The following is a 13,844-nucleotide window of genomic DNA, read 5'->3' on the forward strand; positions in this document are numbered from 1 at the left end:
ATTTAATAAAAATTAGATCCATCCATGCTTTAAATTTAGGAAATTTTATTTCCCACATTTAACTTCACTTGTAAATTAATGAACATTTAATATAAATTCTAATAATAATTTATTAAATAATTTATAAATCCTGAAACAAAAATCAGGATGTGACAAGTTTCCACATAAGAACCCAATACGAGAATAATCAAAATTCAAAATAAAAATAAAATAAAATCCAAAATTAGAAAAGGAAAGGAGAGTGCAAGTAGAAATACAATTTAAAAATAGCTGAAATTTGTAATTAAAAATAAGGAATATTGAAATAAGTTTCCATATAAGAACCCAATACGAGATTAATAAAAAACTGAAATAAAAATAAAATAAAATCCAAAATTATAAAAGTAAATGAGAGTTCAAGTAGGAATACAATTTAAAAATAGCTAAAATTCGGAATTAAAAATAAGGAATATTAAAAGAAGAGTCCATATAAGAACCAAATACGAGATTAATTAAAATTCAGAATAAAAATAAATAAATCCGAAATTAGCAAAAGAAAATAAAATAAGAGTTCAAGTAGGAATACAATTTAAAATTAGCTGAAATTTGGAATTAAAAATAAGCAATATTAAAAGAAGAATCCATATAAGAACCCAATACGAGATTAATTAAAATTTAGAATAAAAATAAAATAATATCTAAAATTAGAAAAATTAAAAGAGAGTTCAAGTAGGAATACAATTTTGAAACAACTGAAATTGAAAAAAAAAATAAAAACATTAAAATAACACAATACGATATTAACTAAATTTTTTTAAAAAAATTTTGAAATTAGAAAAAGAAAATTAAGATTTCAATTAGGAATAAAATTTAGAAATAACTAAAATTTGTGATAAAAATAAAGATTATTGAAAGAAAAGACCATCTAAAACACATGATGAGATAAATTAAGTAACATGCCTATAAAGGAGTAGAGTGGTGGTGGTTGATACGAGATATAAAAATTGTTAATAAAACACCAAATAGAATCCTACTGATGATTAAAAGGAGGGACTTCAGGCAGGCCATGAAGCAAACGTGTAAGGCGGTTGTCGGGACTTCTAGAAAGTAAAAAAAAACAAACCCCAATGATAATAATATTTAATTTTAAAAATCTCAATGACAATAAAAAGGAGAAGCAGTGGGCGGGGTGTATAAGAGTATAGTTGCAGAGCCGCCGACGGTTGATGGGACTTCTAGAAAATAAAAAATGAATTCCTACGATAGTTATGTTCGATGGTTAGAATCACAATGACAATAAAGAGTTGGCGGCGGACGGGCTGTAGAGGGGCATAGTGGCATCGACGGGATTTCTAGAAAATAAAAAATGAATTCCAACGATAGTTATGTTTGATTTTTAGAATCACAATGACAATAAAGAGTTGGCGGCGGACAGGCTGTAGAGGGGCATAGTGGCATCGTTTGATGGGACTTCTAAAAATTATAAAAAATTAAACTGCAAGTCCAATTTTTAAAGGTTTGGAACTTCTAAAAAGTAAAAAAAACAAATGATAATCATATTTGATTTTAAAATCTCAATGACAATAAAGAAGGGAGGCAGCGGGCGAGCTGTAAAGGAGTACAATGGCAAAGCCACTGACGGTTTGGCGGGACTTCTAGAAAGTAAAAATGAACCCAAACGATAATTATGTTCGATTTTTAAAATCTCAATGACAACAAAGAGAAGAGACATCTAGAAATTACAATGGCAACGTTTAACGGGACATCTAGAAATTATAAAAATAAAATCCAACGTGACAATAAACTCTAAAAATTATAAAATCCAATTTTTAAAGATTCCGAGAAGAATGAATAGAAATAGTGGTAGATTGAGCAAGCAAATAAAGAAGGAGATAACATAAGGGGTAGCAACTGGTGTGACTTTTGAAAACTATATAATTAGAAACACGAGGATGATAAGGTTTGGTCTTAGCAACTGGTGTGACTTTTGAAAACTATATAATTAGAAACACGAGTATGATAAGGTTTGGTCTTTTAAAATCTTAAGACGATGAGATAGCTAGATAGCTATTTAATAAATTTTAAGTAAAATCATACTAAAAAATATATGATTTTGTTTGGGTGCTAGCCGCGCAATTGCACGCGCCACCCAACTAGTTACAATACAAATAAGCTCCAATTAAATGTTGCACAGATACTCCTTTATTTTTCTGTAAACATTAAATCAGACGGGCCAACAATGTCAGAGGAAAGGGAGTGGAGTAGGAATCTTGGTGATCATAATTTCACAGGCTCTTATTTCTCTCTTTCCTTGACTCTCTCTCCCGGTCTCCTCTCTCTCCCCCACACGGCTTCACCGGCGACGCGAGCTCGGCTCCGGCGACTCGAGCTTGACTCTGGCGGCAGTGGCGGGCGGCGTGGCCTTGCGATTTGGCGGCGGGTGCAGGCTGGTTTGATCGTCGGCGTCAGCGCGGGCTCGATTTCAACTGTGCAAGCTCGAGATCGCCGGTGTAGTGGGCTCCACATCGGCCGCGCGCGGGCGCGAGCTTGGACTTCGGCGGCACTGCTAACGTACAGTTCCTAACTCCTAAGATCAATTTGTTGCTCTCTCTTTAGTATGCCTGGTCAATTTTTCATTTTCCATGAATTTTGGGGTAATTCATTTTTTTTAAAAAAAAAAGAGAAAATTTGGGTAACTAGGGTGAGTTCAAATATAAAAAACATGATATGTTGACCTCTTATTCTAATTCACAATGTAAGTTAACTTTCCGTTATTGATTCCAGAGTTTCATACTAATTGTTGCAACAGTAGTGCTGCTGCCATTGAATTAGTTTGGTCTAAAACTAAATGTAGTTGCTCCTTTTGCAATTCCATTCACAGGGGTTAGGCAAGATACTTTGAAATATGAGTGGAATGGAAGCTGCTGTAGCATCTGGGCTGTTGAAGGTCGCAGGACACAAGTTAGTTTCACTGATAGGCAGCGAGTTTGCTGCCATAGCGCGCGTGGCCGAAGACCTATCTGAGCTCCATGGTATACATGGTGAAATTACTAGCTGGCTGTCCACAGTTCGTGATGGATCAATAGAGTGTGATCCACAGTTCCGTTGGGTGATTAAATTGAAGGATGTTGCTTATGATATTGATGATCTACTCCATGAAGTCCAACTAGAATATGAGAAACACAAGATACACAGCAATGGTGACAAGCATGCTATATTTGACACGTTACGTGAAAAACCAAAGTGATTTATGTTCCGTCGCAAGATGGCCCGTAAGATCAAGGATATCAAGGTGAAATATAATGAGATTGTGCGACAAAGAAGGGATGCCAATACTATACGCAGTAGTTTACAAGTGGATCAACCTATTCCTAGCAGTAACATGATAATCGGGGAGTTGTCCTTGTTGAGTAATGTTGAAGAATCAAAAATACCTATCAGGGACCAGGAGATGGATACAATTGTATCTATGCTTGTAGACTCTAATGAGGGAGAGAATTGTTGGATAGTTTCCGTTGTTGGGCTAGGCGGGTCCGGCAAAACTACTCTGGCCAAACACATTTGCCATGTCAACAAGATAAAGGAGCTATTTAAAGAGAGAATTTTCTGGGTCCATGTGTCTAGAGAGTTTGATGTGCAAAAGCTCATCGGCAAGCTATATGAAACTATCGTTGGCAGAAAGTCAGATTGTCAACCCCAACAGCAGATGGTCCGTGAAATTTCCAAGCAGTTATGTTGTAATAAGTTCCTTCTTGTTCTTGATGATGCTTGGCATACGGATGGGTATGAGTGGGGACAATTCATGGTGCATCTACAGGATAGGTCAATTGGAAGTAGGATTTTGCTAACTACTCGTGATCGAAAGGTTGCAGAAGTAGTCAAATCCAAACAAATACATGAGTTGGTGTTCTTAACAGAGTCTGAGAGTTGGAGCTTGTTCCTAAAGTGTTCTGGGTGGGTGGAGGATGATTTGGGATCAGAATTTATACAGCTTGGAAAAGAGATTCTGAAGAAATGTGGTGGGGTACCTCTAGCAATCAGAACTATTGCAGGTGTCCTCTGTGAAAAGAGGGAGATAAGTACTTGGAGAGCCATAAGAGGGAGTGACTTATGGAACGTTGGGAGTGTAAACGACAGGGTGTTTGCATCCTTAAAGTTGAGCTACATTCACCTGGCAGATAAACTAAAGCAGTGCTTTACATTCTGCTCCATATTTCCAAAAGGCTATGTGATCAATAAAGACAGATTGGTTGCACAATGGATAGCCCATGGATTCATCACGCCGATGAAGGAAGAGCAGCCAAAAGATATTGCAAGTGAATATTTTGATTCTCTTGTGAAAGCTGGCTTCTTTCTTCAAGATACGATTGAAGAGTTTGGTTACTTGCACAAGATGCATGACCTGATTCACGATCTTGCTCAATATTGTGAAAAGAATGAAGTGGTGACATCTCGACCGAACAGTATGTCTACATATCAGACACACAAATGCAGATATTTATCTTTGACATCAGGAAATGAGAAGGTCAAGAGGGGCTTACTTGACAAGGTTCATGCTTTATATATGTCTGATGGCAACCTATCATTCGATAAACCAGTTAAGAAGAGTTGCTATATCCGCAGTGTAATTTTGGACAATGAAAACTGTACCACTTTTCCACCAGTCTTGTTGAAGTTTGAATTTCTTGGATATCTTGAAATCCATGGAGTTGATTGCAAGAAACTTCCTGAAGCAATCTCCGGCTGTTGGAACTTGCAGTCACTTCATTTTATTCGGTGCAGCGGATTTGTGATGTTACCTGAGTCTGTTGGCAAACTTAAGAAGCTAAGAACTTTAGAGCTAAATTATGTTATTGATCTTGAGAGTTTGCCGCAGTCCATTGGTGATTGTCAAGGTCTTCAATCCTTGCAACTACATAGCTGTAACAAACTTCAAGGCATGCCGACTTCGATAGGCAGAATTGAGAACCTAAGGGTGCTTCATATTACGTCGTGTCCATGTATGCAAAAACTACCGTCAGAGCCCTGTGGGGAGTCCAACAACCTGGAGATAATCAACTTATCTAATTGCCACAACTTCCATGGCCTGCCAAGCACATTTGCCTGCAAAGCATTGCGTACTCTTAATCTTTACAATACCAAGATTACCATGTTACCTCAATGGGTAACTTCAATCGATACTCTAGAATGTCTAGACCTTGGATATTGCCACGAGCTCATGGAATTTCCTAAAGGTATAGCAAACTTGAGAAGGCTTGCAGTTTTGAACTTAGAGGGTTGCAGTAAACTACGTTGCATGCCATCAGGTTTCAGACAACTGACTCGTTTAACAAAGATGGGTTTGTTTGTTGTTGGATGTGATGGTGATAATGCAAGGATCTCAGAGCTTGAAACCCTTGATATGATAAGTGGTAAGATGAAAATTATCAACCTTAAATATACGCTGGATCCAACTGATGCAGATAAGGCCAGCTTGAAGAGGAAGAACAACATAAAGTATCTGGAGTTGGACTGGTCTCGAGGTGAAACTGAAAAGGAGTTAGTAACAGATATGGTCATGGAGCAAGACCTGGCTGTGCTGAACGCTCTTGAACCACCATCCCGAATTGAGGAAATATTAATATATTATTATGGAGGTCCCTGTTTGCCATGGTGGATGAAGAAGCAAACTGATTCTTCTTGCTGGGAAAGCACAATGTTAAAGCAAACCAATCCATGTCAGCTTATTTATCTAACTAGAATGACACTACATGAAATTCCAAACTTGAAGCATATGCAAGGACTTGTTGAGTTGCCTTTGCTGAATTACCTTGAACTATTTGGATTGCCTAATTTGGAGGACATGTGGACCACGACAGGAGGTGCAGAAATCAGGGGTGATGAATTGCAGGCAAAATACTGTTTCCCTGCCCTGTCCACCTTATGGATAAGGGGCTGTCCGAGATTGAATGTGGTGCCCTACTTCCCATCATCTTTGGAGAGACTTTTTTTAAGAGAAAGCAATGATCAGCTGCTATCTTCAGGCAGCTTCTCCCATCTCCTTCCTCCACTTGCCCATGAATCTTCTCCTTGCAGCAATGCGCACTCAGCGGTGCCCCGACTGAAGGAACTAACTATAATTAAAATGACAGGATCATCGTGTGGTTGGGATTTCCTGCAGTACCTTGATGCACTAGAGTACTTCAATATTTTTGGCAGCAATGACCTAACACAATTACCTGAGAGCATGCGAAGCCTCACCTCCCTCCACAAGCTAATCATCCACGACTGTCCCACCTTTGGCATGCTGCCAGAATGGCTTGGAGAACTGTGTTCTTTACAGTCCCTGTTTATCAAGGGGACCCCAATGATGGACAGTCTCCCTCAATCGATTGGCTGCCTTACGTCCCTCACGCACTTGACTATTGCATGCGATAATTTGAAACAGCTGCCTGAGACGTTTCACCACCTCACCTCCCTTCGAGAACTCGACTTGGCAGGATGTGGTGCCCTGACTGCACTGCCAGAAAACATCGGGAAACTCTCTGCACTTGAAGCACTATATGTCGGACCGTGCTCTGCCATTCAATGCCTGCCCGAGTCCATAAAACACCTTACTAATCTCCGGCGATTGAACATTTCTGGTTGCCCTAATTTGGTCAAGCGTTGCGAGCAAGAAGTGGGGGAAGACTGGCAGCTTGTCTCTCATATTCCTAATTTAATAAGTGACTAAGGCTCTGAGGGCAGCATCCGACCCTTGGTACGTTCTGGAGTACCTGTCACTGATTTGCTACATCAGCTTGTGTTTGCTAATGTTCTAAGGTCCCTGCTTTATTTTTATGTATGAGTATTGAGTTTACAGTAGTCTCTTATACTGGTACTAAAAGCACTTGTATGCTTCGTATTTCAAGTTTCAACACAGTCTTGCCTGCCTCTCTTCCCTAGAGTGTGGTTCTACTTGTTCCTCCCAATATAACATGTCCTCTACAATCGCACTCCTGTTTTCTTCTCGTAATGATAGATTTCATGCCGATGCTAATAAACTACGCTTCTTGCGTACAGGTTTTCAGATTGGAGAAAGTGATAAGAAGGATTGGACTGTCGAAGACTGTCTGCTGAGTACATTTCTTCTTCTGCTGGACCATTCAGAAAATGCTTCCGTGCTTCTTTTGTACTGTATGCTGATCATCTTAGATCTATACCGTTTAAAGAGTGTGGAGACTACAACTTTACTCTGGATCTCGTCTTTTGTACTTCTGTATATTGGTCATCTTACTCTGCTAGAGTCTGGTCTCACTACACGCGTTTGGTTAGCATGTGACATGTTTTTGCTACTTACTCTTGTGGTTTCTGTGAGGAGTCACATTTGATCGATCAATTACTCTTGAGCTTCCTGGAAGCGGTGGTGATCAAGCTTCTTTTCCTGACTAAGCGATATCCTAAACTGTACAAGGGAAGGATATATATATTTGTAGTCTGCTTTACTGCCATTTCATGTTTTGCTAAATTGTCAATTCCTTATCCTCAGATTCATCGTAAAAAAGTATGTTTTGAAATCATGGAAAAAAGTCTAATCCATAAAAGTTGGTGATTGCATGGCCCTTTCTTTATGTATCATTTTAGGATGCAGGCCGTGGCACCTTCGTAGGTCACTACAGTAGTTCATTTGAATTCCTAAAAGCTTATGAAAACATTCAGCTAGTTCAAGTGTGTGTTCACTCCTATAAACATTGATAAGGACAGAATGAAAAGGTTTTACTCCTATTAACATTGAGAAGATAACTGGACAAAATGCAATCTGAAAACCGCATATAAGCAGGCAAGATGTTCTATGAAGAATCCTCATATCGTCCTTGGCCGATTGAACCGGAAACGAAACCATGCCAATTCTATCACGCAAACTCGGGTAGAAAATATTAAATCCATTAAATTCTTCTTGCTTGACTTGAATAGATTCCTTGACCACCTTACACGGGAGCTTGGCCCCAACAAGGCCAAATAGCAAACTAACCAAATCTTATCTTTAACTTCTTGTCTTTTAACTTAAAACATATCTATCTCTTATCCATAGCAGCATATCTCCTAATTAAATAAAAGCAACCAGCCATTGCGGCCGGTGCTACAGTAACCCTGCAGATAATTAGCACAAAGTACGCCTAGATAAAATTCATTAATCCCAAATTGAACAGGAGAATATTATTCATTAATCCCAAATTGAACAGGAGAGCAAGCATGGTACGCATGGCAATAGAAAGAAGGGTAGAACGGCGGCGATAATATTGGACAAAGCAAAACATTATGCTACTTACTGTAAGGACTGAACTTTCTGAAGTTCTGAATTAACTAAGAGCAAACACCATATCAACTCGTAACAGGACAAGAAGGCAACAGATCAAGGAAACTAAATTGGAGGAATCGAAACACCAGTGCCAAATTAAGAAGTTTTGCTTGTATTATATCATGTCCGAACATGTAAGATTGGGCTGAATGCCAGTTCTAAACATAACTGAAACAGAAAAGATGCTATTTCTTTCGACACTGTACAGAAGTTAACCCCTATGTTTTTTTTCTACAAGGACTAGAGGGCTACGAACTTGTTTCACTGAAACTGCTGGCTTTGTACACGGAGCACCTACTATCAGCTGAACAAATAGAACCAAGGTATAGAATTGTTACATGGCTGGATTTAAGATCTGGACAGCACAATCAGACATCTGGAATCTATAGCGACAAAGCATATGCAAATAACCCATCTATCTAAACTGATCTTCATGCACAATTGATTTGGTTGAGCAAACTGTTGCACATATCATGTATGTGGAGGCCTCGGCAACATAGAGTTAGCCAGTTCTTCATTCAACTTTACAGGAAGGGGTGGCATCTGCCTCATTATCTCAGGAACATCGCCTATCCTGCTATAAAATTGAAGAAATTGTTGTTACATAATTGCAGTTTCACAGGACAAGTGATGAAACAACAGCAACTAACTTAATCAATAAATAACATCTGTATTTCAAGATCACATGGAAGAAAGTGTTCGGTTATTAAAATGTAGCAGAAAAGCATTGATATAACAAGGAGGGGACTAAAATGACATTGCAACTTATTGATATAGAATTTAGGCCAGTTAGAAACTTAGATTCCAAAGTAAGGGGACTACTTGGGGTACAATCTGAAGTGGAGAAGAAATGAATTTACTTTAGAAGACTCAGGAATGAGAGAAAAAAAAAACATAAGAGCCAGATAAACAATCATGGGAAGACAAATCTGGTACTCAAATCCCGAGTTATTCAAGATTGTACAAAAAGCAAAGTAGAGAATCTTACTCCTTCAGGACTGCAAGTATATTATCCCTAGTTTGACATAAAAGAGGGATGTTCTCCTGCACCTACAATAAATGCAATCATTATTAGAATATTGACAGCATAGCAAATATCAGGTGAATGTGACAGGTATCAGTCATACCTTTGTGAAACAAAACAATCATACAAATTTCGGAAGAAAAATATTTGGAATACATTCTTTTAATATAGCATACATTCAAATGGCTGCTCCTTTCCCCAACGTACAAGTATATAACCATCATGAAATGGGTACTAATAAAGTAAAACACCTACAGTTCAATGGAAATTGCATTATGGGTTTCCTGGACCCGTGGTTCTATTACCAAGTGAAATTCTTCTAGAACCTTGCAATTATTGATAGAATGCTTGTCCATGCGTGATTTACGGGCAACTTAAGAAACTAATTGCAACACTACATCTTCAGCGACAATGCATAAGAAACTAATTGCAACACTATATCTTCAGCGACAATGCAATGTAAACCACAGCCAATGTAGATCATAATAGCCAAAATATTATTCATATAATCTTATCATGCTGGGGCTGAGTGCTGAAAAAATAACAGAGAAGATAGAACTAGAAGTACCTGCATGTTTGAAATATTGGTATAGATCTGGTTCAAGATCTGTGCATTGTGCTCAAGAATTTGACCAGTTTGGCCTCCAATTGCTGCAATGACATGGAAAGCACTGATCAAATATAATATCTTAATTCAACGCTTAAAATCTCAACATAGTGATAATTGTTATATTAATGAAGATGCTTCTAAAGTTACAGCATGCAACTTCCTATTCCTATTATATTTAAAAGTAAATAGTACTCTACTACTGGATCACAAACAGGATAACATCATACAGTATAAATATTTGCAAGCATCATGTTCTACTATTTACTCTATTTTAAATTTTCATACATGCTCTGGAAAACTTCAGGTTTGGACAAATTACAAATAAGTTCAATAATATATATTTTACATAATAAAGCAGCATCAACAAGGTCGAAGAGAAAAAAATAAAGAAGGAACAAAGGATTAAATAGCCACATGCCTGGAACCATAATATCAAGAAAAAATAAAAGCAAACAAATGAGACAAGAAAGTACAAAATATGAGTGCTAGTACTAACAAAACACTTACTTTTGTATGACACATCATCATCATCCATGGGAAGAACTGGAAGAGAATATGGAGCAGCATTAGGTCGGGCCACTAGGTGAGCTGGCCCTTTTGATGAAGAATCATTGGCTCTCTCCTACAGGTTAGTAAAAAAATATACATTTTAATCATGCAAGAAATTTAAAAACAATGATGCTTCTTTTAAAACATCTATTCATTTTTACATATTTACATCCAAACACCTATGCATTTTTACATATGTGAAACACTGACTTTGCATGTGCCACCTTCTAGGTTGCTAAAACACTTAAAAGCTAGTAATCTGCCTTTTAAAACTTCACTAGAAAGAAAGAATGTCGGTTACCGCTTTCATGAAATCAATAGCTTGCCAAATCAGGAACAATAATAGTGATAAAATAGGGAATCAGTAGACAAGTGAGCCAGATGGTAACCTTCTTTTCTTTGTTTTTCTTAGATGACTCTTCCTTCCTTTTCTTGTTACTCTCCTTTTTCTGCAAGAGATGAAAAAGTTGATGAGATTATATAACAATATTTGTTAGGCAGAAGAACTATAGTGCATGTAATATGAAACATCAGAATGTTTGAAAACAAAATTCACTAGACATAACTATCTGTTGATGGCAATACTGGTCAGTTTGCATGGTTATTACAAGCCTACAACTTCAGTTAATTTTTATAATAAAAAACAACTATGATGCATGACTTGGAAGGATTCATTTCTGAAAGCCGACTGATTTTGAAACAGATGATGTGATTTTGGCATTGATGTAGTGTGGATGTAGATTTAATCGTATTCACTAGTGAAGAAGATAAAAGATGATGATCATGATCATGATCATGATATAATAATAATAAGAACAGTAATCATGATGAAAGTTGTAGGTGGTGCTCAATATGGTATTAGTAATGGAGATGCTAGAACCTAGCATCTATGTTAGATTCACTATATAAACCTGATACTCCCTCCGTCCCAAAATATAATAACTTTTAGCTCTCAAGGTTTATCCCAAAATATAACAACTTCTTGACCAACATTCTCTTCTCAACCAATCACAACCCTCCACCATTCAATTTTCTCACCTACCTCCACTTCTCAACCAATCACAACCTTCTCCCATTTAATTCTACCTACTTTCTTAATACCTGTGTCCAACCCTAAAAATCCTTATATTCTGGGACGGAGGGAGTAATTGCACAAGGAACTAGTAACAGGCCATCCGGAAACCATTGGCTAAGCATAGCAAAAAACAAAGTGAAATTACTTGATTGATTTAAACAATTAAGCAACTAATAAACATAATGAGAATGATAAAATAATAATATGAGGTACTGAATTATCTCAAATTGGTTGATTGGCATGGGATGCTTGATAAACATAAAAGAACGATGTATTATAGAATTTTTGGGTGGGAAATTCGGATGCGCTAGATATATTACTTAATAAGACAAGCTGAAGCAGTGAAACATAAACCCATCTGTCAATTATCATAACCACAACTTTCCTGTATAGAACGAGCTAAAGCAAAATAAAGAGCAAACAAATATAGAAGTACAGCAGGTGATCAGAATCCAACTTACAGCCATCCATCTGCAACGCAGGGCCACATCTCGCACTGTCTTGTCAGGCAGATTCATAGCAATTTTTGCATAGCGAACTACAGCTGCATCCGCCGCATAGCTACAATAGGTGTAGTCAGAAAGTAAGATTGATTAACTTAATTGTTGCTACATATAAGTGCAGGACATTGGAGGATTTGAGCTAGCTTAAATGAGGACAAAACAAAAATAGTACAATTCAAGAATTCAGATTCCGTACAACAATTGTGGTAATGATGGGGACATTAACCAAGTGCATGAGGCCACTACATTTATTGCCAGAACAACAAAGAACAGATAGTGTTACATACACACTACGAACCAGAACAAGGTGGCTGCACAATATCCCACGGTCCGTCAGTCCCACCCGAAACGGATAGACTGGTGTTATGTGAAACTAAATTTAAGTTTACCCTGGTGTAAAGTAGAAATTTATGCTTAAGTCAGTGCATTGTGAAACGTAAGTCAATCTAAACGGTGCAAGTTCTCAAAAAAAAACAAAAATCTAACGAGTGCAAACTGTAATTTACTCTATTAAATACAAGCCTCCACCACTGCACTGAGTAATAAAACGACAACTGAAATCCTACTACAGGCCATTTAAGAATTCATCTAGCAAGGAAACCCTAACAAACAACATGATAAATGCATGCCTACATTTTGCAGAAAATGTGCGTGTTCCACAAGTCATGGTACTAATTTCCATTTGGGCTTCCAAATTACCAACCAAACTCCAACGCCATAACCGATGGCAGTTATCCGTTTCTATACAAGCACTTGAGCATTACCATTTCCTTGTCCTGTTCGCAAGTCATGCAGCAACTGGCATGACCTGAGCCCTAACAGTAACATCGCCATTGCAACTACGACAAAAGGAATTTCATCCTAGATAGATTATATGACAGCAGCTACAACTGCGAAATTATACTCTTATCATAAAGGACAGAAAACCTTCTATAACCACTTGCTCATGAATGACAACAAAAAACCTTGCAGATATTGAATAGAAGATGGGGAAAAATAACCTAGCCAAGCATAACTACTCCCCATAAGGAAGCATGCAAACATTCCTACCCAAGGATAACTTGCTATCATTCACTAGTAAAGGAAACAAGTAAATATTCCATCCTAGACGGGAAAGTGGAGAAACTATAGCAAACATGTAGTAAAATAATTCCATTCTAGATGAGCAGTGGTAGATTAGAAAATAATCACTAAAACCACCATACCCACGATCCAAGAACTCCCCAAGATCGATGCCATCTACAACGCTCTTCCACCTCCTAACCAGACTATCAATCAAAAGTAGTAGAAAGAACGGACTATTCCAGAGAATCCTCCTTCTACGAGTTATTAGACGAAGGGAAGAGAAACCCTAGAAAACTCACCTGGCCAGCCCTCCTTCGAGCACGGCCTGCTCCTCGGGCGTCCACCGGACGGAGAGCCCCGGGTCGTGGCGCAGCGCCGCCGCGGTGCTCGCGCCCGGCGGCTGGGCCAGCGCCGGCGCGGGGGAAGGGTTGCGGTGGTGGGGCCCGCCCAGAAGCACCCCCGTGGGGTCGGCGTTCGCCCCCATCTCGCCGCCTGCCACCGCCGCCGCCAACTCGGCAACCCCCCCTCAGGCCAGGGGACGACGGTCCCGCCCAAACCCGAGGGAATCTCGCGAAGGCGCGCAGGGATTCCGCGGAATCAGAGCTCTGCGCGGCCGGGCGGCGGCGTCGGCGGCGGCGAGGGTTTGGATTCTCCGGTGGCGCGGCCGGCGGCGAGTCGGGGGACGGGGAGCGAGGAAGGGAGAAGGGAAACGAATGAATTTT

General features: G+C 38.8%; 2 protein-coding genes across 3 annotated transcripts; one reads left to right on the forward strand and one right to left on the reverse strand.

The window, feature by feature from the left end:
- The first annotated feature begins 2,292 nt into the window (after positions 1-2,292).
- On the forward strand, positions 2,293-7,448 carry LOC4338364 (disease resistance protein RGA2). The gene is made up of 3 exons (XM_015785241.3): positions 2,293-2,550; positions 2,861-6,718; positions 7,021-7,448. Exon 2 carries the CDS (start codon positions 3,230-3,232, stop codon positions 6,689-6,691), a length of 3,462 nt encoding a protein of 1,153 aa, XP_015640727.1. The 5' UTR covers positions 2,293-2,550; positions 2,861-3,229; the 3' UTR covers positions 6,692-6,718; positions 7,021-7,448.
- Positions 7,449-8,392: 944 nt separating this feature from the next.
- Positions 8,393-13,844, reverse strand: LOC4338365 (uncharacterized). 2 transcript variants are annotated; one of them, XM_015782281.3, is made up of 7 exons: positions 13,422-13,844; positions 12,016-12,115; positions 10,869-10,928; positions 10,438-10,552; positions 9,889-9,971; positions 9,285-9,346; positions 8,393-8,870 (listed from the first exon to the last, which is right to left on the reverse strand). In XM_015782281.3, exons 1-7 carry the CDS (start codon positions 13,604-13,606, stop codon positions 8,768-8,770), a joined length of 708 nt encoding a protein of 235 aa, XP_015637767.1. In that variant the 5' UTR covers positions 13,607-13,844; the 3' UTR covers positions 8,393-8,767. The 2 variants fall into 2 exon arrangements, with proteins under 2 accessions (XP_015637767.1, XP_015637766.1); XM_015782280.3 differs by having other exon boundaries at positions 8,393-8,873.

The sequence above is a fragment of the Oryza sativa genome, chromosome 5, assembly GCF_034140825.1.
Source record: "Oryza sativa Japonica Group chromosome 5, ASM3414082v1".
Taxonomy (NCBI): domain Eukaryota; kingdom Viridiplantae; phylum Streptophyta; class Magnoliopsida; order Poales; family Poaceae; genus Oryza; species Oryza sativa.

Bases quoted from the DNA above. Each gene is read 5' to 3' on its own strand.
- LOC4338364 (XM_015785241.3), top strand. From the start codon at position 3,230: ATGTTCCGTCGCAAGATGGCCCGTAAGATCAAGGATATCAAGGTGAAA.
- LOC4338365 (XM_015782280.3), bottom strand. From the start codon at position 13,606: ATGGGGGCGAACGCCGACCCCACGGGGGTGCTTCTGGGCGGGCCCCAC. The intron at 12,116-13,421 runs GTGAGTTTTCTA...CACCTATTGTAG, and splicing joins CTCGAAGGAGGGCTGGCCAG to CTATGCGGCGGATGCAGCTG. The intron at 9,972-10,437 runs GTAAGTGTTTTG...ATGTCATTGCAG, and splicing joins TGATGATGTGTCATACAAAA to CAATTGGAGGCCAAACTGGT.